The 26,877-nt window shown below is 38.6% G+C and overlaps 1 protein-coding gene across 2 annotated transcripts; it reads left to right on the forward strand.

Moving 5' to 3' along the window:
* The first annotated feature begins 193 nt into the window (after positions 1-193).
* LOC121095116 (serine/threonine-protein phosphatase 4 regulatory subunit 1-like) lies at positions 194-26,877 on the forward strand. 2 transcript variants are annotated; one of them, XM_040609509.1, is made up of 20 exons: positions 200-303; positions 429-473; positions 7,318-7,450; positions 7,808-7,914; positions 8,463-8,605; positions 9,102-9,248; positions 11,216-11,323; positions 12,471-12,536; positions 13,088-13,246; positions 13,720-13,913; positions 14,251-14,684; positions 16,542-16,774; positions 17,870-17,962; positions 18,462-18,647; positions 18,931-19,092; positions 19,668-19,768; positions 20,906-21,026; positions 21,754-21,888; positions 22,646-22,787; positions 23,744-26,877. In XM_040609509.1, exons 1-20 carry the CDS (start codon positions 297-299, stop codon positions 23,896-23,898), a joined length of 2,871 nt encoding a protein of 956 aa, XP_040465443.1. In that variant the 5' UTR covers positions 200-296; the 3' UTR covers positions 23,899-26,877. The 2 variants fall into 2 exon arrangements, with proteins under 2 accessions (XP_040465444.1, XP_040465443.1); XM_040609510.1 differs by lacking the exon at positions 429-473 and having other exon boundaries at positions 194-303.

Raw genomic sequence — 26,877 nt, forward strand, 5'->3', positions numbered from 1 at the left:
GCCTCCCCTACGCCGTGGTTACCAGTAAACCTTCCTCCTCAGGCTCCGCGGACGCGACGCCATCTTGGTCGGCCCGCCAGATCACCTGACTGCACCCCCCACCCGCCGCCGCGATTTTCTTCCCTCTCAGGAGGCGACGGCGTCTGCTAAGGGGCGACTCGCCCCCCGGCAGCGGCTGTTTATTACACCGGCTGTGTTTCGGCGGCGCGGGGGCCGACCCGGGGGCAGGAAGTACCCCCGGCTCCTCCCTTTGCCCTCCCGCTCCCCTCCTCCTCCTCGCCCATGTCCATTCCAAGATGGCCGGTAAGTGGGGCTGGCGGTCAGGCGGGCGGGGGGCGCCGGGGCGCCTCACCTGGGGGCTGCCGCTGTCCTCGCCGCAGCCCTCCGAAACCAACCCCCCGGTATCTCTCTTCTGTTTTTGTTTGTAGGGATCCCTTTGTATTTTGTGGATTTGCAGGATGACTTAGATGATTGTGAGTAACTGTTTTTTTATTTTTCTGCTCCCTGGTTAGGCCCTCCCCCGCTCTCCCACCCTGGGTCCTTCTGCGTCCTGTTTCTCTTTCCGTCTGTTTATCCAGGGTAGGCTGAGGGGAGGATTTTGAGGCAGTTTGTGCTGGTAGGTGAAGGCTCGCAGGGCGTTAGGGCTCACGAGTTAACGAGCTGTTTGTGTGCCCGCAGGAGCGGGGCGCTGGCAGAGGGAGCGGGCTCGGTCCCTCCCTCAGCTCGGGCCCTGGCCGGCGGGCCCAGCCGCCGGGGGACGGGCGGCTGCTCCGAGCAGGGTTTGGCGGGGCGGCTGGGCCTGGGGCGGCAGCTGGGACCGGCCGGCCGAGAGACCCTCCTCGCTGTTTCAGATGGGCGCTGGACGAGTGTAAACAGCACCTCCAACAATGGCCCGCGATGAGCCTCTGGGAAAGGAAAGCGGGTCTGGCCGGCGGTGTTTGAGGGGGTTAGTTCCGCGGTTGTCGTCGGTGGAAATGACCCTGGGGTAGCCGAGGGATTTCCTCGCTGCAGTAGCTCGGGCGAGTGAGGCTGCCGAGTGCTGCGGAGGCTGCTGGGGCCGCCGCGCGTTTTGCTGCTCCCGCATCCCTGCGGCACAGGCGCTCAGCGGGGGGCGGCTGCGGCGGGGGTAGAAGGAGAAGCGCTGTCGGGTGCCCTCCGGCTGGCTAACGCGGGGGTTGCGGGCCAGGTACCCGGTGCCCTCCGGCTGGCTAACGCGGGGGTTGCGGGCCAGGTACCCGGTGCCCTCCGGCTGGCTAACGCGGGGGTTGCGGGCCAGGTACCCGGTGCCCTCCGGCTGGCTAACGCGGGGGTTGCGGGCCAGGTACCCGGTGCCCTCCGGCTGGCTAACGCGGGGGGTGCGGGCCAGGTACCCGGTGCCCTCCGGCTGGCTAACGCGGGGGTTGCGGGCCAGGTACCCGGTGCCCTCCGGCTGGCTAACGCGGGGGGTGCGGGCCAGGTACCCTGTGTTCTCTGCCTAACGCGGGCGGAGGGTGCGGGTCAGGTACCTGGTCCTAGACCAAGCAACAGCTCCACCTCCAGCCGGTGTAGTCCAGAGTTGTGTTAGAGTTGAGCTGAACAGTTATTAGCGTGGTAAGAAGCTGTTACTTGAGGAGATAAATGTTTTTGACTAATGATTTCATGAACTTGTGCTGCTTTAAAAAGCAGCTGTGTACGTGGGGTGGTTTCATTGGCACTTTGGGTACTGGATTGACTTTTCTGTTAAAAAAATACATGGAAACAACTTGAGTTTTTTTTCTTGACAGAGTCTCTTACTTGCTTACCACAGTACCATTATTCTTTAATAGTACTTGAAAACACGTAACAGATGGATTTGTTAGTTCCCCCCAGTCTGGCATGAATAAGCTAATTTAGGAAGAAAATGGTCTTCAGGAACACCGGGGAAATGTTAGAAAAACAGATCTAAAGTATTTACTTGGAAAGATGCGCATGGATTTTACCTCTGTTGGGCAGGAGGTCATTCTGCAGGATTTTGTTAGTTGCTCTAAGGTGTTGTTGCTCTCAGTCTTTGAGATTTCTGCATTTCCCTAGTAGTTAGGCAGAAGAAAAGGTGCAGTGTTAGTATTTTGATGAAGTTCTAGAAAGAAAAGCTTAGGATCTTTTGTGATGTGAGTGATGTATAAATGAGATTAATTGTGTATGTAAGAGTTCTTGGTTAGTTTTATGGTTGTATTTTTGTGTATTTGAAAAGATTTTCAACATTTCTCTTATACAGATAAATGCTAACTCTTGAGTCCTAAGGAATGTAAAGCTACAATTAAAAAGTATCCTTAATACATTTATCTATTTGAAAAACTAGAAATCTAAAAAAAAGGTAGTAAGTGTGGAGGCTAGTACCTGAAATAAATTTAATACACAAGGATTTAAAATTTTGATAACGCTGTAAGAAGTTGCTTAAAAAGAGGTACTAAAGGTTACTGCTTGCTGCAGTAAGTAAATGTAAGGAGTTTGTAAGTAGTCATCACCTTAGATAGCAAAAAGCATGTATGTGTTGAACAGGATATAAGTGAGGACATGAGCTGATACATCTCAATGTGCTTATGCCAGTTTAATGACTGTTTTCAGTGAGTTGCAGAAGAGCTGCAGCAGTTGTTGCTGTAGGACCATATTTAAGAGTTGAGAATGTCTCTACCCTAATTAAAAAAGCAACAACAAAAACCTGAAACCCTTGATAGTGCTAATGAATGCTTAGCTATTTGAATTGATTGGGTCTGAATTGCTCCTGGTTCCCTTTCCAAATTTCTTGTCTCTCTAGTAAGAAAAAACAAAATAATAATAAAACCTAGAACACCTAGCATGTCATTTGAGTTCTGTTTGCTGAGTGTGTAAAGTGCAAGCAGTGAACATAAATGCAAACTTCCTGTAGTGTTCTGGTATGGGTCTTGGCCTTGAACCAGGGGTGATTGTCACTAGGAGTTAAGTATTTGTTCAGTCTTCGGCTGTTCTGTTGAGACTGTAATGGATTTGTCCGGTAAGTTGATTAAGAAGTTTGATGCTTGTAGGCAAAACTCAATAGTTTGAGTCATGAAGTTAATAAAAATGTTGAGATAAAGAAAATTTTGCTCTAAGCAGTAATTAATAAGCCTTTTATATGGGTCACTATAAATCACAAAAAAGATTTGTGTAAAAGAAATCAGTTTCAGGATGAGCATATAAACAAAAGTGCCTTTTAGAGCATTACTAAAATCTGATTTCATGATTTAAAAATATTCTTTAAGTTCATTGATTTGCCAATGAAGTTAAATTATAGCATTGAAACTGTCTTCTATTTCTGTTAGCATAGTTCAGGTGTCCCATTAGTCACTACATTAGCACAACTATCTCAGTCTGGTCTGGAAAAGAGTTCATGATGCATGTTAGGAAAATCTCAGTGAAATCACTGGAACTGGATTTTTACTTAACTAAATTGGTGAATAGCGTTATGCACATTGAGGGTCAATTAAATTGAAACAAACGGATGGGGGGTGTGTGTGTGCTCCTCTGAATATGGGGAAAAGCTGTGGTAAAATCTACTGAAATTCATTAAGTACAGCTTGAAACTTGTTTTTTGTAAGATGAGATATTGGATCATCTGGAAAAATAAGCTTAATTATGCCCTTCTTACAATAAAGAATATACATTTTAAAAATTGGTTTTCAGTCTAAAAACAGCAGGAGAGAAAATTACTTCCTTGAGTTCATGAAATCCTTGCACTCTACACTAGTATTTACTGTTTTGTATTGGAAAAAAGTGCATAGTGATACTAGCTAATGATGTTGAATTGCATAAATTCTGTCACCCTGTAGGTGTTTCTTACAGACTCAAAGCAGCTTTTGAGTCTGAGTCAAACTAAGGTATAGTGAACTCAGGTTCAGCTGTGAATATTTTTACATTTACTCTTGCTTATTGATGGACAGATGCCATTTGATTGGTTGATATCGTTAGAGGGGAAAAATACTTAATGTTTGATTCACCTATGAAAGAACATTAGATATGCAATGCTAGTTCATTATTTTTCTGCAATTTCTAGTACTCTGTTGTATTCTGAAACTTGTAAGTACTTATGGCTTTTTATTTTATGGAAAAAGAAAATTCTTGAGAGAAGACAAAATGGATTCTGCCATGACTGTTCTTTACTTATGCATACTGAGAGTGTGTGGAAAAAATTTCAGGTATTTAACTCTCTTGATCCTGAGCAGAAGTAGTTTGCTCTGCTTCCCCTCTAGTCCTAGAAGCACTGGTGTGTGCTTAGCTAATTTGAATGAGTAACAGAAGTACTCCAAGTAGTAAAGTTAAGCATATTCATCATGTTTGCAAAATTTATTCCCAGTTGTAGTATTGTAGTCAAAGTTAGAATTGAGATTTACTTCATTGTTGTTTGAATTGGTAGGGATTCTAAAATATTTGAAGTGAACTGCCAAGAGCCTTCCTTTTTAAAATGTTTCTTACTTCAAAAACAGGTGGGCACTAGATGAAGTTAATGGCAAGTATATTGGTTTTTATTTTGTTTAAGCCCTGATAAATCTGTCTTTGTGTAACAGGTGGTTAGCCTCAAAAATTAGGTAGTGGAAGTGCGTCTGATCTGTGTGGATTTAAAAATATATATATGTATATATTCTAATTGCATAGATAATAAGGATGGTCAGAGTTGGGTTTGGATACGGAGAGGTTGCAACCTCAGAAAGGAAATCCGCAGCCCTACATCTGCTGCCTAACTTCCTGTGAGCTTTCAGTAATACAGTAGGTTTCTTCTGAAGCAGCAAATCCTGGATGCTACCTCTTCAGATGCTGAGCTTGGTGGGAAGGATGGCCCTAGAGCATGTGGGTAGATCAATCCCAGACAGACCTGTGCAATGTAAATTAAGTACACTGGTGCAGATGAATGTTTTGAACCTGACGACTTAAAAATTACTTAAAGAGCAGCCACTAGAATAATACTGACTAGTTGAATGGAAGCAAGGATTCAGTACAACATTATAAAAAGCCATGAATAATTAGCATATGTTTCTGATGGTGTAGATGTGGGTTCACTTGTAGTATCTGTATACATTTGAAATGTATTTATTCTAATCCCACAATTTTCTTCTGTTTAAATTCCATTAAACTTGTTGCTCAGATCATATTGTCTGCAAGAGCAGCAGAATTCAGAATTGCTCTAGTCTTTTAATGCAGCTGGGTTCCTTGGAGACTCTCTGCCTTCTTAAACCAATCTGATTTTTGGTTTTTTCCCTGAAGACCCAGGTATAACGTTTTGCTGCAAGTATGTCAAGATGATTTCTTCTTTAAATGAACTGTATTTCTGAGAAAGTTTTGGCTCATGTTAAATAATTGGAAAACAGAGTTTTACATGTGAAATATGAATTTTTCTGTAGGAAGAAAGCTGAGGCTTGGTACTTCTCAGTAATAGCGGATTTTTTAAATATAAAAAGTGATTTATAATGAGTATTAATGTAGTTCAGAGCCGAAGTTCACTGTGCCAGGTCTCAGATAGATTCTTCAGGGAAGACTGTTTATAATATGAAACTGGTAAGATAAGACTGACGGTAGAGCTGAAGCTTAATTATCCTACTTAAGGTACAGCCACTTCAGTCCTGAAGAAATTGTTATATTGGAAATCGTGGGTTTACATATATATGTAATTTAACCCACTGACAATTTGAGTGCGTTATGAAATAATACACTTTAAGATGCGTAAAAGGTTTGTACTGGTTGGGATGACATATTGGGAAGGACTATAGTTATTTATATATTGTTTTTTTATTAAACGAGAATACTGAAGATAGGTATTTTATAGTACCTTATATACACATTTCTTAATCTTCAAAGTGTGTCAGTGGGAGATGGTATTCCTCTTCTTCCCTTTTTATGGACGGGGGAACTGGTGCTATAAATGAAACTAGTCCTAGTTTGCTTTTGGGTCTTAGGCAAAGCTCTGATGTTTTTTAATAATAAAACTATGTAAGTGCCAGTGCGCAAAGACAGGAGGGTTCTGCCTGTAGAGGCAGAACCTGGGGTGCTGAGACTATAGTCTTACAGGCACAGTTTCAAATACAACCTATTCGGCTTGTCATTGTGCTTTGAAGTTATTACCTGTTTTGTGCTTTCTTCACTGATTTAAATATCTAATATTGTCTTCTGTCAAGTCAGAAACTGGCTTGTTGTCTTCAGTGGTTTTTATTCTCCTCACATATGCTGGTTTGAGATACTTACTTCTTGCATATGAAAAGACCTATTGGCACAATTCTCATGTACTTAAATAATACAGTAACTGAGATCATACTTACGTGAACAAAGTGTGTATAAATTAGGAATGCTTGATTGGGGAAGTTGTAAACCCAGAGCAGGAGAATCAGCTACTTTAGTACAACTCTTCCTGTAGGTTTGGTCGCTCTGTGTTCCTGTATCTGTTGCTGAAATGAGAAAATTTGTGTGAAAGATTGGTGTTACAGACACGTTATTTCACTGTCTTTGTTTAAGGATGAAGGATTACAAAAATTTGGCAGCAAAGTTATCCTATTCCCTCTCCTCTTCACAGTCTTACTTTTTGCCTATAGTCTGTAATCGAGTGCATGTTACTGGATAAGGTGACTTAGATTTGGTGAAGCAGACATTAACAGTTGATACGGTAATATTTGGTAAAGTCTGAAGCTGCAAATACAAAAAAAAGATTTAGAAAAAGAGTAGGTTTACATGGGAAAGTCTGTAGTTGATAGGTCTGCAGTAGAAGGCTCCCAGTATGTTCCCAAGTAGAGTAAAGCTGAAGTTTTTCCCAGAACTACCAGTCTGATTTAGATGTATGGGACAGATCCAGTAACTACAGTTAGAAAAATGTACCTTGATAACTTCGAAACAGACTCAAGCATTTGTTTTTTTAAAGCAGTACAGTTTGGGATTTTCTGTCTTTGTGAACATTTCAGTTTCTTTTAATGGGACTTACTTTCCTTTTGAATGCATTGGTCAGTTCGTGGCATGCAGTTTTGTCAGCTGAGCCCTCTTTTAACTCGTAGTACATGTGGCTAGTCCACTGAAATTGCAAGTAAGATATGTTAAAAGCCAAGGGGCTTATGACCTTTTGAAATTAATTACATTCCAAAGCTTGAATTAACAGGTCTATATGCAGTGTTGCTCTTGACTTCATTAGGTACAATTCAAGACGTGGGGTTTTTTGTAAGCAGTTTCCAGTGATGTACAGATAATTTTCCTTTGAAGAATAGCTCTGAAGAGAAATAGTTACTGCTCTGGTGTATTTTTCACTGTAACATCTCTTGCTGACTCTTGGATTTTTTTTAATTTTTTTTTTTGGGTTACTCGTCTTTCAAGTTGGGTTTGAAGATTATGGACCAGACTGCGATAGCATGAGGATAACTGCTTTCTTGGATATTCCTGGACAGGATAACTTGACTCCACTGGCTCGCCTTGAAAAATATGCCTTCAGTGATAACATATTTAACAGGTAAGGGTACAATGGCTACATGTTATGTGATGATTGAGTCTGATAGCATTGTGGATGTTAAGGTGTCACTACTTCTGTTGTTATTCTAAGTGCATGCCTAATATTATTCTGTTTGAGTAATTTCTGTATAAAATCTCCATAAAAAGAAGTTTTATTTCTTGATTATCTGAATAAGATCTCTCGACTCCATCTTTGTTTTGTTGGGATGGTGGAAAAACTCTTAACTAGTATGTCTGAATGCTCAGAGAAGAGCTTGATCTTTAAACTGCCTATTTATATCTGATAAGTTCCTCTTGCATGCCATCTACATTTCATTGGCAAGCTGTTAAGGCAATTAATATGTTGTTCACTCCACAGGCAAATTATTGCTAGAGGTCTTTTGGATGTCTTTCGAGATTTCAGTAATAATGAAGAAGACTTCCTGACTGTGATGGAAATAGTTGTCAGGCTCTCTGAAGATGCAGGTTTGAATTTTTTTATTTCATTAAATTTCTGTAACTTCTTTTACATAAGCTGCAATATAGAAGGCAATGAGTGAATTAAAGAAACTAAATCATATAACAGCAGTATCTGTCAGTGAAGATGACATTAATTTTTTTCTCTGTTTTGAAGTACTTTATATGGTAGGTGCATAAATGAAAGGCCCTTACTTAGTATAGGGCCTGAAGTAATATTTTTCAAGCAATTTGTTACATCTAAACCTTTGTGGTATTTGTGGCACAGAACAGCTGTGCATTTTAATGCTTCATACATTCATGCGATTGAGTTTTCTAACTGGTGCTTTCATTTTATCTGATTTGTTTGGGAACTGATTCCAAGTCTCTGGACTGTGATGATGTATGTAGCTTTCCTTTTAAGTAAAGGCAGTCTCATTGGTGATCCTTCTTTAATGTTCTTTTTAATCTTCCTTGTTTTAAAACATTAAACAAAAAAAACCCCTACTTTTTTCTTAAGGTTCTTGATCTTAATTGTTTATTTACTGATGTAGCTTTTACTTTCTTTTTATTACTAGAGCCAACTGTACGTACAGAGCTGATGGAACAAATACCTCCTATTGCCATTTTTCTGCAAGAAAGTAGACCAAAATTCCCAACAGCATTTTTTGAATACCTTATGCCCATAGTAGTGAGATACCTCACAGATGTTAATAATCAGGTAGGAAAAACAGACAACATGAATTGAATCATTGGAAAATTCTTTGTGGTTTAGTGAATTTAAGGCATGAGGAAGAGAGACTAGGAAGTTCCGTGTTGCTTGATACCTAGCTTTTACATGGTGCTTTGTTTATTGGATTCAGCACACTTTGTTAGGGAGTTCTGAACTATTTTTTTGGGTATAATTTCCTTAGCAGAGCATGGGAAACGTAGAGAACTTGCCTAGCAGTATATTGACACAGTCTGTTACAGGAGTCCTGTCTTACAAGTCCTGTCTTCTACTTGATCATTTGGCTTCTCATCAGAATTTGATGAAATGTCATGTAATGATTATATTTAAATTTCTGTATTTACTACTAATTCCTTATGATGTTAAAACTGAGAGGGTTTTTTAAACTTGTGTCTGTGTGTTCACTGAAAACATGCCTTTTATGGTTCTCCTATCAGCAAATGTTTTTATAGTGACATACTTTTAAAATATTTGTTCATATTAATAGGTTAGAAAGGCAGGTCAAGAAGCACTGCTTATACTGCTAGAACAAGATCTTGTTGCTCAGAGTGACATTGAAAATAAGGTGTGTCCAATTCTGTTGGACCTCTCAGCTCCTGACAGTGATGATGAGTACAAGGTGGAAGCTGTGAATGTAAGTGAATTTGGAAGACATCTTTTATCTTTACTCTTTCTTTTTTAATTGCGTTTGTTCTTTATCTTTTAGCAGTGCTGTAAAGCTCTTGTAGAATATACAACTTTGTATGAGATAAATTGTACTTGCATTCTTAGTGTCTTGAGAGCTTTACATTAATCATTGAACTTAAATATCATTACTGTTTCAGTTTGATTTATTCCTTCTCTATTTGTTAGTCAGTCTGTGAATTGAGAACCTGCTGTTGTGGTCCAGTTGACGCTGAAGTGTGCTAAGCCATTAAGCCTTGAATCTGTAGGTTTCCTAGTAATTTCTAGAGTTGAGTACCATTGTTTCAGTGTGAAATCTCAACGAATTTGAACAGGGTCAAGACCTATTGCACCATACTGAGAGGTTAAAAATTATATTAACTGAATTCAAGAAGAAAGCAGTTGTCCTCTGTTGTACTGGGTACTACTTACTTAATGCCCTTGGCTAAGTGTAGAGGTACTCCAAGTAAGCTTTCCCTAGGTCCTGTATCTCTTGTGAGATGAAAAAAATTTGGGCTTCTGCATCAATGAAGTGCTTGAAGAATCTTTTTGAAACAGTGGTTCTTGAGAATTAAACTATACAGTAGAGTGATTGGGAACAAGAATGTTACTGTATGCTTAAAAATGTAAAGTATCGTATCTCCAAACTCAGCAAAAGTTTTTCCCCAAATGATGAGGGTCTTTTTCCTGTAGATGATTGATGATACTGAGGATTAGCAAGAACTACTGCTCCTTTTCACTTACAACAGTAATTAAGATGACGCCCAGGAATAATGCTGATGTCAAATAAAATAATCAATCAAACCTTTTGTGTTTATTGATTGATATATTTGAATTTTTAGTTTAACACAACAAATCTTTCAGTTTTTATTCTGAATTTTTGAAAAAATCACGTTTAAAGAGACCTTCTTTATACTTCGGGATGCTAAATGATACCAAAATGGTAGCCAAATAACTTCAAAATGCAGCTGGTTCTTGGCAGCCTTTTTTTTAATTCTTCAGATTTTTATGTTTCCCCACAATGTCTTTACAGTTGCACTACCAGGTTTCACAGTAACGCTTTCAAAGTATGAATGATGACCTGATCTTAATGCTTAAGCATTTTGGAAAAAAAACCCGACAAACATTCCCTGTTCACTTTCAAGAAGTCGGTTGACTCCACAGAAAAGGGCTGGTGTGTAATTACATTTCAGCATGGATATCTGACACTTGACCTGTAAAATAGTTTTACCAGCTAGATTTTCCTCTTACTTGTTTGGGAGTTGTGTATTGCTTAGGCAGTTTTCCAGGGTGACATCTGAGCACCAGATGCCTTTTAGGAGTTCTAAAACTTGCAGGAAAGTCCTTGAATGGTGTCTTCCTTACTTCTTATTTAGCATTCTATTATGAAGGCAAACATTTCTAGGAATAAAGCTTATTTTTGTGGAGGTAGAAAACTTCAATAACTTTGTAAAAATAAATACAGATGAATACAGTTAATCTGACAACACTTGTGTAAGCATTTGAACAGTTCTTTTAAAGCTAAGGAACTTACATGCTTAAGCTTGAGATATTTGTAATACACTTAAAGATTGTGACTTGATATGCTGGCTAGTGCAATGGAACTTTAGTCTTCTCCATACAAAATACCAGTGTATGCCACATTGTAAAACACCTTGAAAATGCACTTAATACTAAAAGTCTATTTAGCAGGATAAAAAGACAATTATGTGCAGAAATGTTACGCTTGGGCACAGTGATGTTGAATGATTTTTAAATAAAAATTATAGTTGTGCTTCACATAGAACAGGTGAATGAAAATACAAATAACGTGTAGCGGTTAAATCTGTTTGATGGATGTTGCTTGTACTTGGAGGAAATTTTTAGGAGGAATATTTGGCTGTGTTACAAGATTTATAATTTTATTTTCCTCACACATATTCCTTTCTTGATTTTTAGATAATCTGTAAAATGGCTTCTATGTTGAGCAGAACAACAGTTGAACACATGCTGCTTCCTCGTTTCTGTGAACTGTGCAGTGATGGGAAATTGTTTCAAGTACGAAAGGTTGGTGTGTTTTCAACCCTAAACCACTTAAAAATGAATTTTTATATTGCTGTTCAGATTAACTTCCTGAATAACGTAGTCATAACTTTAGCTGATGAACTTTGAGAGAGTCTGGAAGAGCAGTTCTAATTTACTGACGTGGCTGTAGTTTCTGTAGTACAGTAAAGAAACAGGTAACAGTCCTTGGTGAATAGCTTTGGTGTAGCAGTTAAACTGATCTTGCACATTTTAATAGTTTTGCACAACCTGTTTTTTTAAGCAACCATGCTTGGTTATAGGATGCAAACAAGCTACCTGATCTCAACCATCATATTTCAAAATGAGAAAGTAAAAAGTAATGGATATTTGAGACATCATTCCCTTAAAGGAAAAAAAAATAATAAATCTGCTGTTACTGAGAAATCCCAGAAGTGTAAGGCTTATTCTTACTCGTAGTCGAGGGCGAAAGGAAACTTACAGCATAAGTCTTAAAATGTTTGAGTAGACTTGAGTCATGCAGAGCTTCAGCTTGGGTCCTTATGATAAGCTGTACTTGTTGTTGGAATTGGAGCTGCGTTGTGGCCTTTTAAATAAGCATAGAGAATAAATAAGTCCTGTATTAATACAGTGCTATTGTAATTGATTTCAGATTTTGGCAACCTCTTTCTCCAACATGAGGGAATGTCCCTTTTGCCTTAGATTGTATCATTTGTAATGTACTGTGAATGCCACTAACATGAGACCTTGATTAAACTTCGCCTCAGCAAAGTACTTAAGCCAGTCTGAGCCATAGTGAAGGTAGTTCTGTCAGTACACCTAAGTCCTCACCCTCGTATCATATTTTAATCTGCTTTGGTTTTGACAGCTGCTGTTCAAAGTAATTTAAACTTTCCAGTAGGCTTATTGTCCCTTTTAGTGATTACTGAAGTAGAAGATACTCTTCATGCAGAAACCTTTATTACTATTGATTTCAAAGCCATGTGGCTTACGGAAGGTTGCTCTAAGGAGTCTTTGCTCAGGATGAGTTAGGATTACAGGATGTAGTTACATGGCTGAAATTTGAATAAGCAAATGTGCACTTGTTACATGGGATAAATAATGCATGGTGAGGTTGACAATAAGACTAATGCACTTGAAAGAATCAAAATATTTTTTTATTATTTCTTAGATATGTGCAGCTAATTTTGGTGATATTTGTAATGCAGTTGGGCAAGAAGCCACAGAAAGACTGCTGGTATGTAAAATCAAAATCAATTTACAAAACTTGTACAGGTTTAATAATGAATTCTTTTATTGTTTTCCCTGTAAATTAATTGATGTGCATACGTATTTTTTTTAATTGATTTTGCTAAGGCTTTGGTTGCAATTATGTAGCAAAACTGGGAATGAATTGAAATGCAAAGTTCTTGTTTTTTAAGACATTTTTAAAAATATATTTGGCAGCATGTATACACACATGCAGTCTTACTTTAGAAATACTCATTTTTTTTTTTCTCTGAACTAGACAACCAGTCAAATTACAATTTCAGGAAAAATAGACCATTAGTAATTCTTTCTATTTCCTAGTGCATAGAGTTATCCATAAAATCCTAACAAAGTGGGACACAGTTTTCCCAGTGTCTTCAATGAATATATTGTTTTTAACCTGTCCCTGTTTCTTCTTCTATTCTTCATTTATTGTCTCTTGAGTTATCATTATCTCCAGTTTCCAAATATCTTGATAGTATGTTGCTGCAGTCTTTGTTTAGTCTTTAATTAGTCTTGATTTTGGCTTATTTTTGGCAGATTCCCAAGTTCTTTGAACTATGTTCAGATAATGTTTGGGGAATGAGAAAAGCTTGCGCTGAATGCTTTATGGCAGTGTCTTACACCACATCCCCGGAAGTTCGCAGAAGCAAACTATCGCCGCTGTTTATCAGTCTTATCAGTGACACTTGTAGATGGGTAAGTAACTTTATAATTGATGCATCTTCCCAGGCAGATCTTACACAAATAATGGCAATTCAGAAGTGTGCTGTAAAAATTCTCCGAACAAAATTTGCTGAGATTAGAGTAAAATCTACTAAGATCTAATCTCCTCTAATAAGATAGTATCTTATTTTTCCTCTCTCTTACTACTTAGCATTTCTATCAACAGGTTTTCTTAGAACAGGTAGCTTGTGTTAAAGGTATTAGTTGAAGTAGACTGTGATGTCCTTCAAATTCATAGCTTTTAAAAAAATCTCCTTACTGTGATTGTAGATACATGTTTAATATTGTCTCCATTTGCTTATGTGTCACTTATTTGGTAATTGATAGTTGTTTATATTTGATATTAAATTAATCTGTTCCAATTGGTAAGAACCAAATTTTTATTTTTCAGTGTTAGCTCTGTGGGAGTTGTATGAGTCCTGACTGTTGTCTTTATACTATCACAGGTTCGTCAGGCTGCTTTTCAGTCTCTTGGCCCATTTATTTCTACCTTTGCAAACCCTTCAAGTGCTGGTCTTTACATTCGAGAAGATGGGACACTGAGTATCCGACCACCAACGCAAGATGTGAATTCCAGTTCCTGTCAGCCAAGCAACAACATAACTTTAATGTCCTCTAGTACAAATGCTACATTGCCCAGGTAAAAGCATGGGAAAGATGTGTAGTGGAAGGGAAAAAAAATAAGATACATCTTTTTGTTGCTCTTCAGGGCTAAAAATACAAACTTAAGAAAAGGTATGAAGAGTGAGGTCATGCATGTGTCTGTTTAGGTGTAGTCACTTCATTAAAAAATTCACTTTGGCTTGTCAGGAGGGTAAAGGGAAAACTAGTGAAGTAAACCATAGTGGTAACAAATTCTGTCTTTCTGCAGAGAAAATAAGCTTCTGTAGTTGATGCTGTATTTTATGAATTATTTCACTGAAAACTACAGAGTACTGTTAAGTTTTATTTGCATAACTGTGTGTGTCTGTTACCAGTTCAGAACAGCCAATGGAAATCAAACCAGAGTCATCGACTGAGGAGACTTCAGCTGAAGTTAATGCAAAGCTCTCAGTTGAGAACCTAAAAGATACACAGGAAGAAGGTTCAGATCATTGTACTAATCCTGGAGAAGATGTGTCTCGATCGTCTCAGGGTGACAGAGTTGCTGCTGGTGTCGTAGAAGTCACTAAGGACAGCAGTTTTCCTGGAGTGAACTCAAGGCTACAGTCTGCTGAGGATGTATTTAATACGTTTCTATACTGGCGCCCTCCTCTGCCTGATATAAGTCACGATCTGGAGTTGCTTCAGTTCAAGACTGAAAAGCACAAAGATAGCTGTTCTGTGCCCTGTAATAACTGTGTTGCTAGTAATGAAATAAAAAAAGTTCTAGAAAGCTTACAAGAGCACATAGATGATCCAGATGTTCAAGGTGAGATTGTAACAGTAAACCTATGTTTTCTCTGAGCAGGTTTTCTCTTGGCCTTTACAAAACCCTTGACTGTATTTTAATTGGCTTGGTACTCGTAAGGTGATGATACTTCCTTGAGTAGTAAATTATAGTAGAAAGTTATGCAACAACCTTTTCCACGAGACCAGAGTTATTTCTGGAACAGCTGGGGAAGTGTTCCTTGCTTCTGTTTGCATGAGAAGTAAATTGGAACTACAAAAGGGAAAAGAGCTTGTCTATAAAAACTGTCTTGTAATTTTAAGTACTGTAACCAAGTACGGTGGCTTTAGGGACAGAGCTGTCTTATCAGCTGAATTATCTGACATTTGGTTGAATGAGAATAGCCCTAATTTTATGTCATCTTTTCTTGGTGTCCCACATACAAGCCCGTTGATGAACATACTGAAGTGGTGATGGCCTGGTAGTGGGATGCATATGTGTTTCCTGGGCCAAATCCCTCTTGACAAGCCAATCATCCATAGTCAACTCAGTTTCTTGATCCACTAAGTTTCTTGAGTACTCTAGTGAGTTAACAGTTTTCATCTGCCTGTTTGTTCATCCCTTCTCTGCATGCAAAGTCATATCTGCGGGAACTGCAGCATCGTTTGGATTCCTCGCTGTAGCAGTAGTGAGTAGTAAGCTGTCGGGCAGCATGGCGTATTTAGGTGGCTCCGCATGGCCATTTGGAAAGGTACCAGGAAAAAGAATAATTCTTCCTGTGTGAGAGGCAAAGGATCAGAGGGGAAGGGAAAGATGTAGAAGTGGAAGAGGTGAAAAGATTGAAATAGTAAAGGAAAAAGCGGAAATGGAAATGAACGAATAGGGAAAAAGTGAATTTTGGAAAGAAGTCAGAGTAAAAGCAAAAAGAAAAGAGCAAAAAACCCGTTATGTAGAAGTAAGACGAATAAAGAGATGTTAGCTTGACAGCTGTACAGTGAGAAACGAGGGGTTTGGAGAGGTATGGGAGAAAACAGTGAAGATTTGAGATGTGCACACAACCCCCATCCCACCCCGAGTTTAGCAGAACAGTTGTCCTTCCTTTCTCAGAATAAGGAGATGTGGATGTTAGTTTCTGTTCTTCCTCCTGCTCTAACTGCTAGAACATTCATAACTGTACTTGTATGTTCTGCCTTTTTGTCTGTTTCCTTTATTTCTAAAGTATTGTAGTATTCTTCACCTTCAAAGTATGTGCTGATGTTTCATGTTAAGACTGTATGTGCTGTAGGCTTGCGCAGATGTAGCTAGCAAAATTTCTGCATTCTAAACTTGGTAACTTCATGATCCTAGCAGGAATGTAGCATAATGTCCAAATACAGTTTGTCCTGACTTTATTGGTGATACGGTGGTAAACCCGACCTTTTGTTTTCTTATCTGCTTCTGCAAAAAAATTCACAGATGGGTTTACTGATTCCCTCCTCTGGATAAAGTTTTTCTCAGCAATGTTTTAAATGCACATTGATGCCTTTTCCAAGCAGTAGAATCAATTAAACAATAAAACAGAAGATTTTGTATTAAAGTGTTTGACAGTATGAAGAATGGCAGGTGAGCCAGTATGCTGCAGTACCTCATTATAGGGGTTTACTAGAAATCTCTCTCAGTAGTAGAAATTGGTAGAATGGTTCTGCTCAGAATGTTAATACATCCAAATTGTTGCTCTTAATTTGCAATGGTTTTGTGGAGGAGTAACGGGCCTTTCCTTTCTAGGAGCAAATGTTTGCTAATATGTCATTTCTGTGTAGCTCAAACTGGGCTTCTTTTTATCTTTTTGGATTAACTAATTAAAATTTTAAAGGTTTTAAGTGTGGAAGGGAGACTAAATAGCTGTCTTGCTTTATACAGCTCAGGTCCAAGTATTGTCCGCTGCTCTCAGAGCTGCTCAGTTTGATTCTGTTGGTGACTGTGAGACCAAAAAAATGGAAGAAAGCAGTGGCAAACTTCAGAACAAAACAGTTTCAGATGAAACAGCTGTTTCAGATGCTACCTGCAGCCAGGTGGTGGAGGATACTTTTTCATCCGCTGCTGGCCAGGATAACATCAGTGACCAGGCTACCACAAGTATCCGGAAAAGCACAGTAAGTATGCATTGTGCTCAGTGTCTGAAACGAATTCTTATCTGATGAAGTACTGCGTGTGTTCATATAGTCCCTGGCATAATTGACCCACTTCTGATCTAAAGCCTTTGAATGTTACCACACCATAGCTATCATATGCTACTTACTTTAATTAAAAAGAAGAGCTATTGGGGGCTATTACTTCTGTTTGCACACAAGTTACCAAAGAGTTAAAGTTTTGCTGTAGTCTTGTAGGTTTTTGGTTTGGGGTTTTGTTTTTTTGCTTTTTTTTTTTTTTTTTTTTTTTTCAAATTAAATGGAGCCACTACCTTCTTGCCGCTTCCTGTAATGAATCTAAAATTAGTTTTTGATCTCCAGACAGGAGGCTGAATCAGGTAGTGACACATACTCAGTTCCTGGTTACTGTTTCTTGGTTATAATGTACAGATAGGGTTGGAAAAAAATAATGGTTTGCACAGTTGCTGGAGCTAACTGTGAAATATAAAGAAAAGCTCTCCTTGTCTATGAAGGACAAATTGCACATAAAACCTGTACAAATGAAAATGTAAAATACTGTGTGAGCTTTTGAACTTTGGATGGGTTTGGTCTCTTAAACCTTTAAATTCTTCTGAATTTTTTGTTGCTATTTGGGGGGAAGTGCATGCTTCATAATTTGATAGGCTCAGGATGTATGTTCTAAAATAATTCAAACTTTTATCGTGGTATTGACTGACTGGGATCGACTGTTAAGCTGTCTTGTTTAATACAATTTCAATTCATCCCAAGAATAAAAACTATTTAAGAGTATGGTAAAAGTAACCATCCAGAATCTGTATGAATGTTGGGTTTATTGTCTTAAATTAGATTGCTTTTTTTTAGAAGTAAATCTAGCCTTGTTGCTGCTGGGGTCTTAACAGTGTTTGCCTTGGTGTACAACTCTGTCTTTTTGTACTTGTATAATACAGCACACTGAATAAGGCTTTGCCTGTGCAAGGCATTGTCTGTGAAAGGCTCTTCTGTATATGAGTCGCATTGTTCTGTAGCGTGGTGCTTTGAAATAACTGAAACAGCAGTAAGTCTTAATTCATTTTCACTAGCTAGTACATCCTTTTACAGGACTCGGAGGAGCAACACAGAGGAACCAAAGTGTTTTTAAAGAAAGAACAAGAAAACAATTCACCATTTGAAGATGACAAGTCAAAATTACAGGTGATTAAAACAGCATCTAACTGCATTAGTGGAGTAGTTGATACAGTTAATATACAGCGATAACTTTTGCAATTGATCAGTTGCCAAATATGAAGAAATGTTCTGGCCATTTGAGGATAACTATTTTAAACCAGAAAGCTAGAAGAATTTTTGGTGCCTTAGAGGCAATCTGTGCAACCAAGGTGGGCACAAACTGGACTATTTTATCACTAGATTTTCTGTTTGTCTGCAGCAAGGAAGTAATTTTCAGTTTGGTTTGGTGCAGCACATTGATAAAGTAATACTTACCATTCATTGCTGACTGCTGTGTCCTAATGAGTGGACAAATAACTATAGAGGTCATTTACACTTTGTAAAGCTAATACATAAAAGGGTTGTCTTGCCACTGTGTGTGTTTTGTTGTTAGCTAGTTGGTAGCAAGAGAATACTGTAGCACAACAGATGTATTTGCTTTCTGATTTTAAAGTGTGTATTGCTGATGCACTGTCTCTATCTATAGGATATCATACCTCAACCTTTATTAGACCAGTACTTGTCAATGACCGACCCAGCTAGAGCCCAGACTGTTGATACTGAAATAGCCAAACACTGTGCGTATAGTCTTCCTGGGGTGGCCTTAACACTGGGCAGGCAGAACTGGCACTGCCTGAAAGATACATACGAGACACTGGCCTCAGATGTACAGGTAAAAAAAAAAAAAGTTTTTAATGATAAATCAGAATTTTGAGTAACTGCTTTGTTCAATTTTCACTGAAGTTGTAACACTGTATACTTACAAGAGATGAAATGTGCACTAAAAATATGAAATTCAGGATTTAATCAGACTTCATAAATGTGATTAACATTTTCTATTGCTGTGTAACTAGCCCCGTTGCTTCTGCTCTCTGTCCTCACACAGGTATAGTTCAAAAAGCTTCTTTATTTTAGTAACAGTGCCTAATCTAGTTCACTTCTTAAACTGTTTGCAGTGGAAGGTACGTCGGACATTAGCTTTCTCCATACATGAACTAGCGGTTATTTTGGGGGATCAGCTAACAGCTGCTGATCTGGTGCCAATCTTCAATGGATTCTTGAAAGATCTGGATGAAGTGCGTATTGGTGTCCTTAAACATCTGTATGACTTTCTGAAGGTAGGAAAGTGTAACTTAATTTCTCAAGATAAATTTTTTTCTGATTCCATTATATTAAGAGAGCTTTTTAATGAGATGTGCAGGTACCAATACTTAATTACATGTTCAGTTTTGTGCAATACTGCCATTTTCTGTGTGTCCCCCATTGCTTTCTTAAGGTCCCTCACTTCTTTCTCATATCCCAATAAAATCTCAAAACTGGAAACCCTTTGTTAATGCTACGACCTGTTGTAAAGGAATTAGTATTTTGTGCTGTCCAGCTGGGAGGTTGGACCACTAGCAGTTTGTGTTTCGGGGCTGGGAGAGAAGAGAGCAGCTTCTGGTGAGCTGCTGTGTAATAAACAGAAATTTTTAATTTTTGGTTGCTCGGTCTTATGGCCAGAGATGGTGCTTCGATGGGCATCCTTGCAGAAGTGATGACTTAATGTGCATATTCAGGCACTTGACTGGTTGTGTGCAATTTTTAGTAAGCATCTTGTGAATGATCGCTTGCTCTCAAGTAGGAAAATGCATATAGAGAGAACTGCAAGTATTTAATTTTGTCAGTTGTATACTAGCAATATTTTTCCTTTTAGTTACTTCATGCAGACAAAAGGCGAGAGTATCTTTACCAACTTCAAGAATTTGTGGTGACTGATAACAGCAGGAACTGGAGGTTTCGTTATGAGCTGGCGGAGTATGTATTTTTGTTAACTTCTGATTTTTAATCTGTTACTAAATTGGGAATAGGTAATTAATTACATTGGAGGAAGTTAGCACACCCTAATTGGGGAGCTAAAAGATTACAACCATTCTTTATGAGGGAACTGAATTTAAAAAGCTACTGGTGGTTGGTGGTTGGTTTTGGTTTTTTTGTAAGCTGTGTTGTAATCAAGTGTTACAAACTTAAATGTCTGTGATTATACCAAAATGGAGATTGGGTTTGCTTGCAGTTTATGAAGTGTGACAGTCTGATAGATACTGTTCAGTGAGGTTTCAGATTTTATTCAGTTTTAGACTGCCTTGTAAGAATCAGTGAAATGTATGTACAAAGTAACTTTTCTAATGTGTATGAAAGAAAAAACAGTTCTTAAATTAGTTTATTCATTACATATTTCCATGTGACTGGCTGTAATGGAGATAGAATTAACATCTGAGAAATCTTTTTCTACAAGTCCTGTTTATTTGAAGATTGATTTATTATTCACCCAAAGAATGTCCATAGGCATAGTTTGCAGCTAAAATCTGAACATGATGTTTTTGGGCTATTGAGGATTTACTCTCCCCTTGTAGTTTGGCACAACAGACTGGATCTCTCTGTGGTGCAAGAATGTCGTGGTAGTTCCCTGACATCTAGTGGAGAGCTGTCACTCAGCACTTGGTTTGTGTGTGGCTGCTGGCTGTGGTGTGGCTGGAATGAGCTCTGTGCAGTTGTGAGAGAGAAACAGAAATATTTCAGAAATACAGATTTCCACAAAAAAAAAATCTTCCATTTTTGCTTTGCAACAATGTACAGGATATTGGTCTGAAGTTACAAAGGAACTTCTCGTTATACTTCTGTTTGTAGCTTTTGTTATTGTTTGGGATAACTTTGATTCATTGATTCATGTAGCTTGGATAAATTTCCTCTTGGACTCTGATGGATTAAGGCACATGCCTCTTTAATATGCATGTGTACTTTTATAAAGTAAAGAGAAGAACAAACTGTTCCAGTGTTTTGTAATAACCATGGCATTTTTGAGGCTACAAATGATCCTTTCCTATAACAAACGGCATAGCTGGAGCAGGTTAAGTGTCGCACTTGCTAGAGTTAATCACTTTTTCTGTGTTCCAGGCAGCTGATCCTGATACTGGAACTCTACAATCCCAATGATGTCTATGACTACTTAAGACATATTGCACTAACTCTCTGCTCCGATAAAGTTTCAGAAGTTCGGTGGATCTCCTTCAAACTGGTAGGGGGATTTAGTTCACTTCCCTGGCAGGAGAGGGATTCCTGAAATCACTCTGTTTCCTTTCAGACAAGCAGGGTGAAGAGAGACATGGTTTTGATAAATATTCTAAGTGATATGGAAAAAAGTGAAATTAAAACTTCATAAAAAATACTTTGAGTTGTCAGACTTCCACAGATGCTAAAATCTTAGTCTGTTGGATGTATGTGACTGATAAATGTATTTTCAACTCTATCAAAGCTGGGGTGTAGAAGATTTGAGAGACCTTCCCTCAGTTCTGGGGTGTGTGTGTATAAATAAAAAAAAAACAAACCACCCAAACTGATCTTTTCTCAGAGTTAATTTAATTTGTTAGGAACTTCATAATAATGCCATCATCCCATAAATGTCCTGAAAGACAGTAGAAAGATTCTTTCAATCTCTTATTTTCCTTCATACCATTGAGGAAAGGGGCATTATTTTAATGGTTGTTTTAATTTCTTTTAGTGTTTTTTGTTTAACCTGAACACATAGCTTTTTGTAAAGCTTATGCTTTCTTTTCTCCAGAATAAACACAGTAATTTATTAAATCCTGCAAGCACACCTGATTATGATGAATACAGTTTTTGGTGTCCCTTTGTTAGAATTTAAATGAAATTATGCTTTTTTAACTTTCTAAGGGGGGCTACAGCTTAAGTCTTACCTTTTTTTTCCACTCCTTTTTCGTCTTCCCCCTTCCTTGGCTTCACAGGTTGTAGCAATACTACAGAAGTTCTACGCAAACAATGCAAATGCACTGGGATTAAATTTCATTAATGAACTTGTTGTACGGTTTCGTCACTGCTCCAAGTGGGTTGGAAGACAAGCTTTTGCCTTCATCTGTCAGGTTGGAATGTTCTCTCTCTCCCTGGGTGTGCATTTAATTCGGACCTGGTTTGGGGCTTTCCAGCAACATGGGCAAAACTGACATTTGGACTCACCGTTTTTTTTGTCAATCTATGGGTTCCGGCAGTGTCGGGGTCGCTCCGCGCTGAGGACTAGCGTATGGCTACCCAGTTTCAAAGCTGTGGTCCTTGTTTTGGTCTCTGCCTCCAGCTGAAATAGCCGATCCTTGCACTTTATAGTATCCCAGTAGCAAAATTGAGAATTAAATCCTAAATGCAGACGCATTTTGTAATACTTTGACGCGCTAGGAGAGAGGTTTGCAAGAGCGCTGCAAACTGCCAACGGGTGCCAGGCACCAGGAACCATTCCCCTCTTCATTGCCACTTACCCACCCCTCTCCAAACCGAAAATGCTTATTACCTCGGTAGCAGTGAGGAGCAGGGGTGGAATGTTGGAAGGCAAAAGGCTGATGTTGGGCAGAGGAGCACTATTGCCTAAAATACACTTGAAAGAAAGGTACCTGAAAGGTACCCGCTCTCAGTGGGTCATCTTCAGATGACCTTCAGAATGGCGAGATGTGTTTTCGTAACAGTATTTCAAAGGTGGTGCTTGTTTCACCAGCACAGGGTGCAGTTGTGCAGGGTGAAACACTGGCTTTTTTAATAGACGGCCCAAATGAAGGACAAGGTGGAGAGGAATGGCAGCTAGTGTATTTGTAACTTAAATCTTGTTTCTCGTGTTCTGTGTTTATCCTGTAGGCTGTAGTAGAAGAAGAATGCATGCCTGTCGACCAGTTTGTTGAACACTTACTCCCCAGCCTTTTAAGTCTCGCTTCAGATCCTGTGCCAAACGTCAGGGTTCTGCTCGCCAAGGCTCTGAGGCAGACGCTGCTGGAGAAAGGTGTGCTCGCTCGCTTCCTCTGCCAGAACTCGGTCTCTCGAATGCTGTCCCGCTGCTGCCGGCGCAGCTCTATACGTTGGCGCTGCTGGCAGAGGCCGTTTGGGTCTGGTTATACGGAGGCCAGAATTATAGCCTGTAATCTGGGACGTTGCATTTAAATTGGGATTTAGGAATATAGATTTAGAAATGTATACTACAGTGGCTTTGCTTTTCCTTGGGATATGGGATGCTCGTTCCCGAGGGCCTGCGCCCGCAGCCGGAGGCGTGTCGCCTCTCCTCCGCTAGAGGGCGGTGACGTCCCGCCGTGCGGGGCGCGGCGGGGGCTGGGGAGCGTTGCCTTCTGGTAGGCTGGGTGTGTATGTGTATATATATGTGTGTGTGTATGTATGTGTGTATACATATATATACACATTTCTGTTAAGTGTGTCTTTGGGGTCCTCCCGGTGAAGCGTTACACCTTTTTCTGAAATGGTTTGCTTTGTCATTGGTAGTCGCAAGTGAACAGTTGCACTGTATTTTGTGTCCTGCCGCAATTTCTGGTGTTACATCCCGCTCCTTAAAAACAAATAAATCAGCTGGTCTCTGATTATGCAAAGGAAGATGCACAGAAATCTCTACTCCTGCCTGTCTTTCTTTCAGAATAAAGTATGGAGAATGTTTTGTAATGCATTGTACAGTGGCAGTTTCTTGAGCTTGCTTTTACTTATTGATACTTTTCTATTTAGGGCACAGCAAAAATAATTTCTCTTAGTAATGTTTAAGTACATAATAAGATGAGTAAGAAGCAGCATATTTCTCTTTCTCTGTCAGCTTCCTTAGCTTCCTGTAGTTTCTCTAAAGAACCTATAAATTGGATGAGTTAACCCAGATGTTTTTGCATTGTCTGTATTTCAGCACTACTTAGGGTTTATTCTTTTGGCTTTGATTAAAATTGTCCTTTTCTCCTCTTATTTTAGCTTATTTTAAAAGTGTTGGCAACCCTCATCTAGAAGCAGCAGAAGAGACCATTCTAGCATTGCAGTCTGACAGAGATCAAGATGTGTCTTTCTTTGCCACCATAAAACTGAAACAGGGTAACGTGGACAGTACTAGCATTGAAAAACAAAGCTAATGTCATCTTCTGCAGTAAACACCGAACATCAAAACGGTTATTCACTTTGTTCGCAGTTAGTATGAATAACATGGACAAATAATGCAGCTTTTGTTACGTACTTGAGCTGGAAAGGGTATATTGAGAAATGTCACTGTCTTCCTTTCATGACCACATTTCATCTACAGCTGTGTGTTTATCTGAGATGTGTGAGTAATTCTTTTTGGTTTTTTCTTTGTGAGTGGTAACTGATCTCACCTGCAGTTAAGTATTATATGCAAAGTCCTGCATCATACTCAGTGTTCCAGTGTAACTGAAATCCATATTTCATTTTTTAACAACACATTTCCTGTAAGAGAGCAGTCTGCTATAAGCTTAAAATGGTTTCTGAATCTTAAAACCTGATTATAGCAAACTTACATGAAGATTTCTTTCCTCACTTTTGTTGTAGTTTTTGAGTTGTTTCAAGTATTGCATTTTAACTGAAAGAAAGGTGTATATATGTGAATAGTTTCAAATTTTAACAAAAAAATACAAACTTCTGCATCAGTGGAAAAAAGCTCAAAAATAATTTCATTTTATAAAGTAGTTACTGGAATTAAGGCATGGTTAATTTTTACTTAATGTGATATTTTTCAAAGCACAGAGAGCTCAAGATTCTTTGTATATGGTGACTTTTCTATTAATTTGTCATTTCTGAGCTATACGCTTACAGGTGTGCTAACATGTCTGTTTTCGTTACTGCTGGCTCTTGTAGTGGTAGGTAGACTGTAAATTTCCCAAACAGAAAATTACTCATTCTGCTCTAGCAAGAATAACTTCATTTAAGAAATTCAGTTCCCGCAATATGTGCGGTATCTGTAGAAGGGTATTACAGAATTTTCCAGACTTCAGTGTTTGTTTTACATACACACGTTATTTAAAAAACACCTTTTAGCTGGGTCCAATCCCAATGTTCAAATCCCAAGCAGCCCCAACAAGGCACCTCTAAGTTCTGAAAAACCCCAAGTAACAAAGGTTGAGGGGAAAAGCAGTGATGCAGTTTGATTTGTAACTTCCGTTGATTGTATCGTTTGTTTTGGGGCAAGCAACAAATACAGGTTATTGAGATCCTTAAGCTTAAGTAGGACATCATCTATGTATTTAAACAGGTCTTTCAGAAGAAAGAATATACAGATAGAACCAAGTTCTGTTAAAAAAATGGGATATTTTGTGACCAGTTTAAAAAACTAAAAAGTTAATACTTTTTGTTGTATCCCATCTTCTGTTGTGTCCCAAATCTGTAGATAATGCGGGGCCTGGAAAAAAAAAGTCTGACTTTTTAAGATTGTGGATTGGGACTTTGTTAGTTCAATCACTAATGCTTTACATACTGAAGAAATGGTTTTATGTAACAACAGTTACTTTCTCTCTGTGAACAAAATACTTCATGATAAATAACCTGTGTAAATACTGCCTCTTATTTCACTGTTGTACTAGTAAGTAGTTCACATTGGTGAATGTTTTTTCAGACGTTACTTTTTCCTTTGTGTTTTAAATCAGGCTTGGCTGCAATACAGCAAGTAGGTTCCTTGGCTGGGTTCTGTATTTTTGGAGGGCTCAGTTTTGTGTAAGTTTAACTACTCTTGTATTATATGTACAGTATTTGTAACAGATTGTTTTCTTGTGAGATCACAAAATGCTTTTTCAAAGTTGCAGGCAGAAATATACCCCTGCTATTACAGCAAACAGTATAAACTCTGTAAATTCTGCAACATTCTACATTTAATTTTTTACAGTTTTTTTATAATTTAAAACAAATGCTTCTTCAGTACAGACTTTTTATGATTGCAATTTCTTAACAAAAAGACCCCTCAAGTTACTTTTTTCTAGTTCTAATATCTTTTTCTAATGCTGGCATTATACTGGTATTTTCTAACAGTTCAAATTTTCTAAGGCCTTTCTGACAAGGTTTTACTTCTGTTTTTTATTATTAGTTCGTTAAAGTTCTCAGCACTGAACAAATTTTTCAAGTGTGTGTATATGTAAGTATGTTTGAAACGTCCTGTATATAAATTAAATACTTTGAGTGTTAACCCAACCCAGGTTTCTGTTTGTCAGATAATCTTAGTTACCTTTACTTGCAATAATCCACTGGAAAACACAAGCTTCCATATGTTTTAGCATGTTTGGTTAGTGTTCACTAAGAGATTTTAATTAGTATGTGTGTAAACAGTAAGCCACCAGCTATAAAAGTTCATTAAAAGGCTAAACAAAGTTCTTTGGTAACAACATTTTGGTACCTCTCTGGCTCCAGAAGTCATGTCTGTTTTAAATGATATGATTTCAGTAGAGTGTTTGAAAACTGTTGTTAAAACTCTGCAGTTGCATGCACTAATGAGGGTCATCATAGTTTTGGGGTGGGTTTTTTTTTTTTGTAGACAATGTGCAGGTCTAGTAAACAGATTTACCCTCTACAAGGTTGTCTTTTTGCTTTAGTTTTAAACTAGAAATTATTTCAGCATGACTTAAGACCACACTATGTCTTGTACTAGACAAACGTATGCAATGAGTAAAGCGGTGTGTTCACGTACAATTCTCTGCGTTGTTTAAATTATGCAAAAATTTGTATTTTAAAATCCAGATGGAGCAAAGTTAGGTAGTTGATCCACTTTCACAGCAGCAGTAAGAATATCACTTGTAAACATGTCTAGCTAAGGAACATGAAGGTAACGTTAGTGCGTGCAATATTGCTTGGATGCTATAGCAAATAATCGAGCACTTGTAATCCAAAGCATGTTAGTCATGTTGCTTAGAGTTGAGACTCCCTGGTGTCTCCTGCGTGATGCACACGTGGCTTCGGCCAGGCTGCTGCCCTAGAGGCAGCGGTGTCTGTACACGGTGGTGGTTAGAACCCAGTTCAGTGGGGACACTCTGGAAGTGTCATTCCTTTGTCAGAACAGAGAATCTATGTAACTTTGTATTTATCTCAATAAATCCTGTGACTGTTTTATAAACCAA

This window comes from Falco naumanni, chromosome 10 (genome assembly GCF_017639655.2).
Source record: "Falco naumanni isolate bFalNau1 chromosome 10, bFalNau1.pat, whole genome shotgun sequence".
NCBI lineage: Eukaryota > Metazoa > Chordata > Aves > Falconiformes > Falconidae > Falco > Falco naumanni.

Excerpts from the sequence above, each read along its gene's own strand:
- LOC121095116 (XM_040609509.1), top strand. Across the intron at positions 7,451-7,807 it reads AGTGATAACATATTTAACAG|GCAAATTATTGCTAGAGGTC; the intron begins GTAAGGGTACAA and ends TTCACTCCACAG. Across the intron at positions 14,685-16,541 it reads AGATGATCCAGATGTTCAAG|CTCAGGTCCAAGTATTGTCC; the intron begins GTGAGATTGTAA and ends TGCTTTATACAG.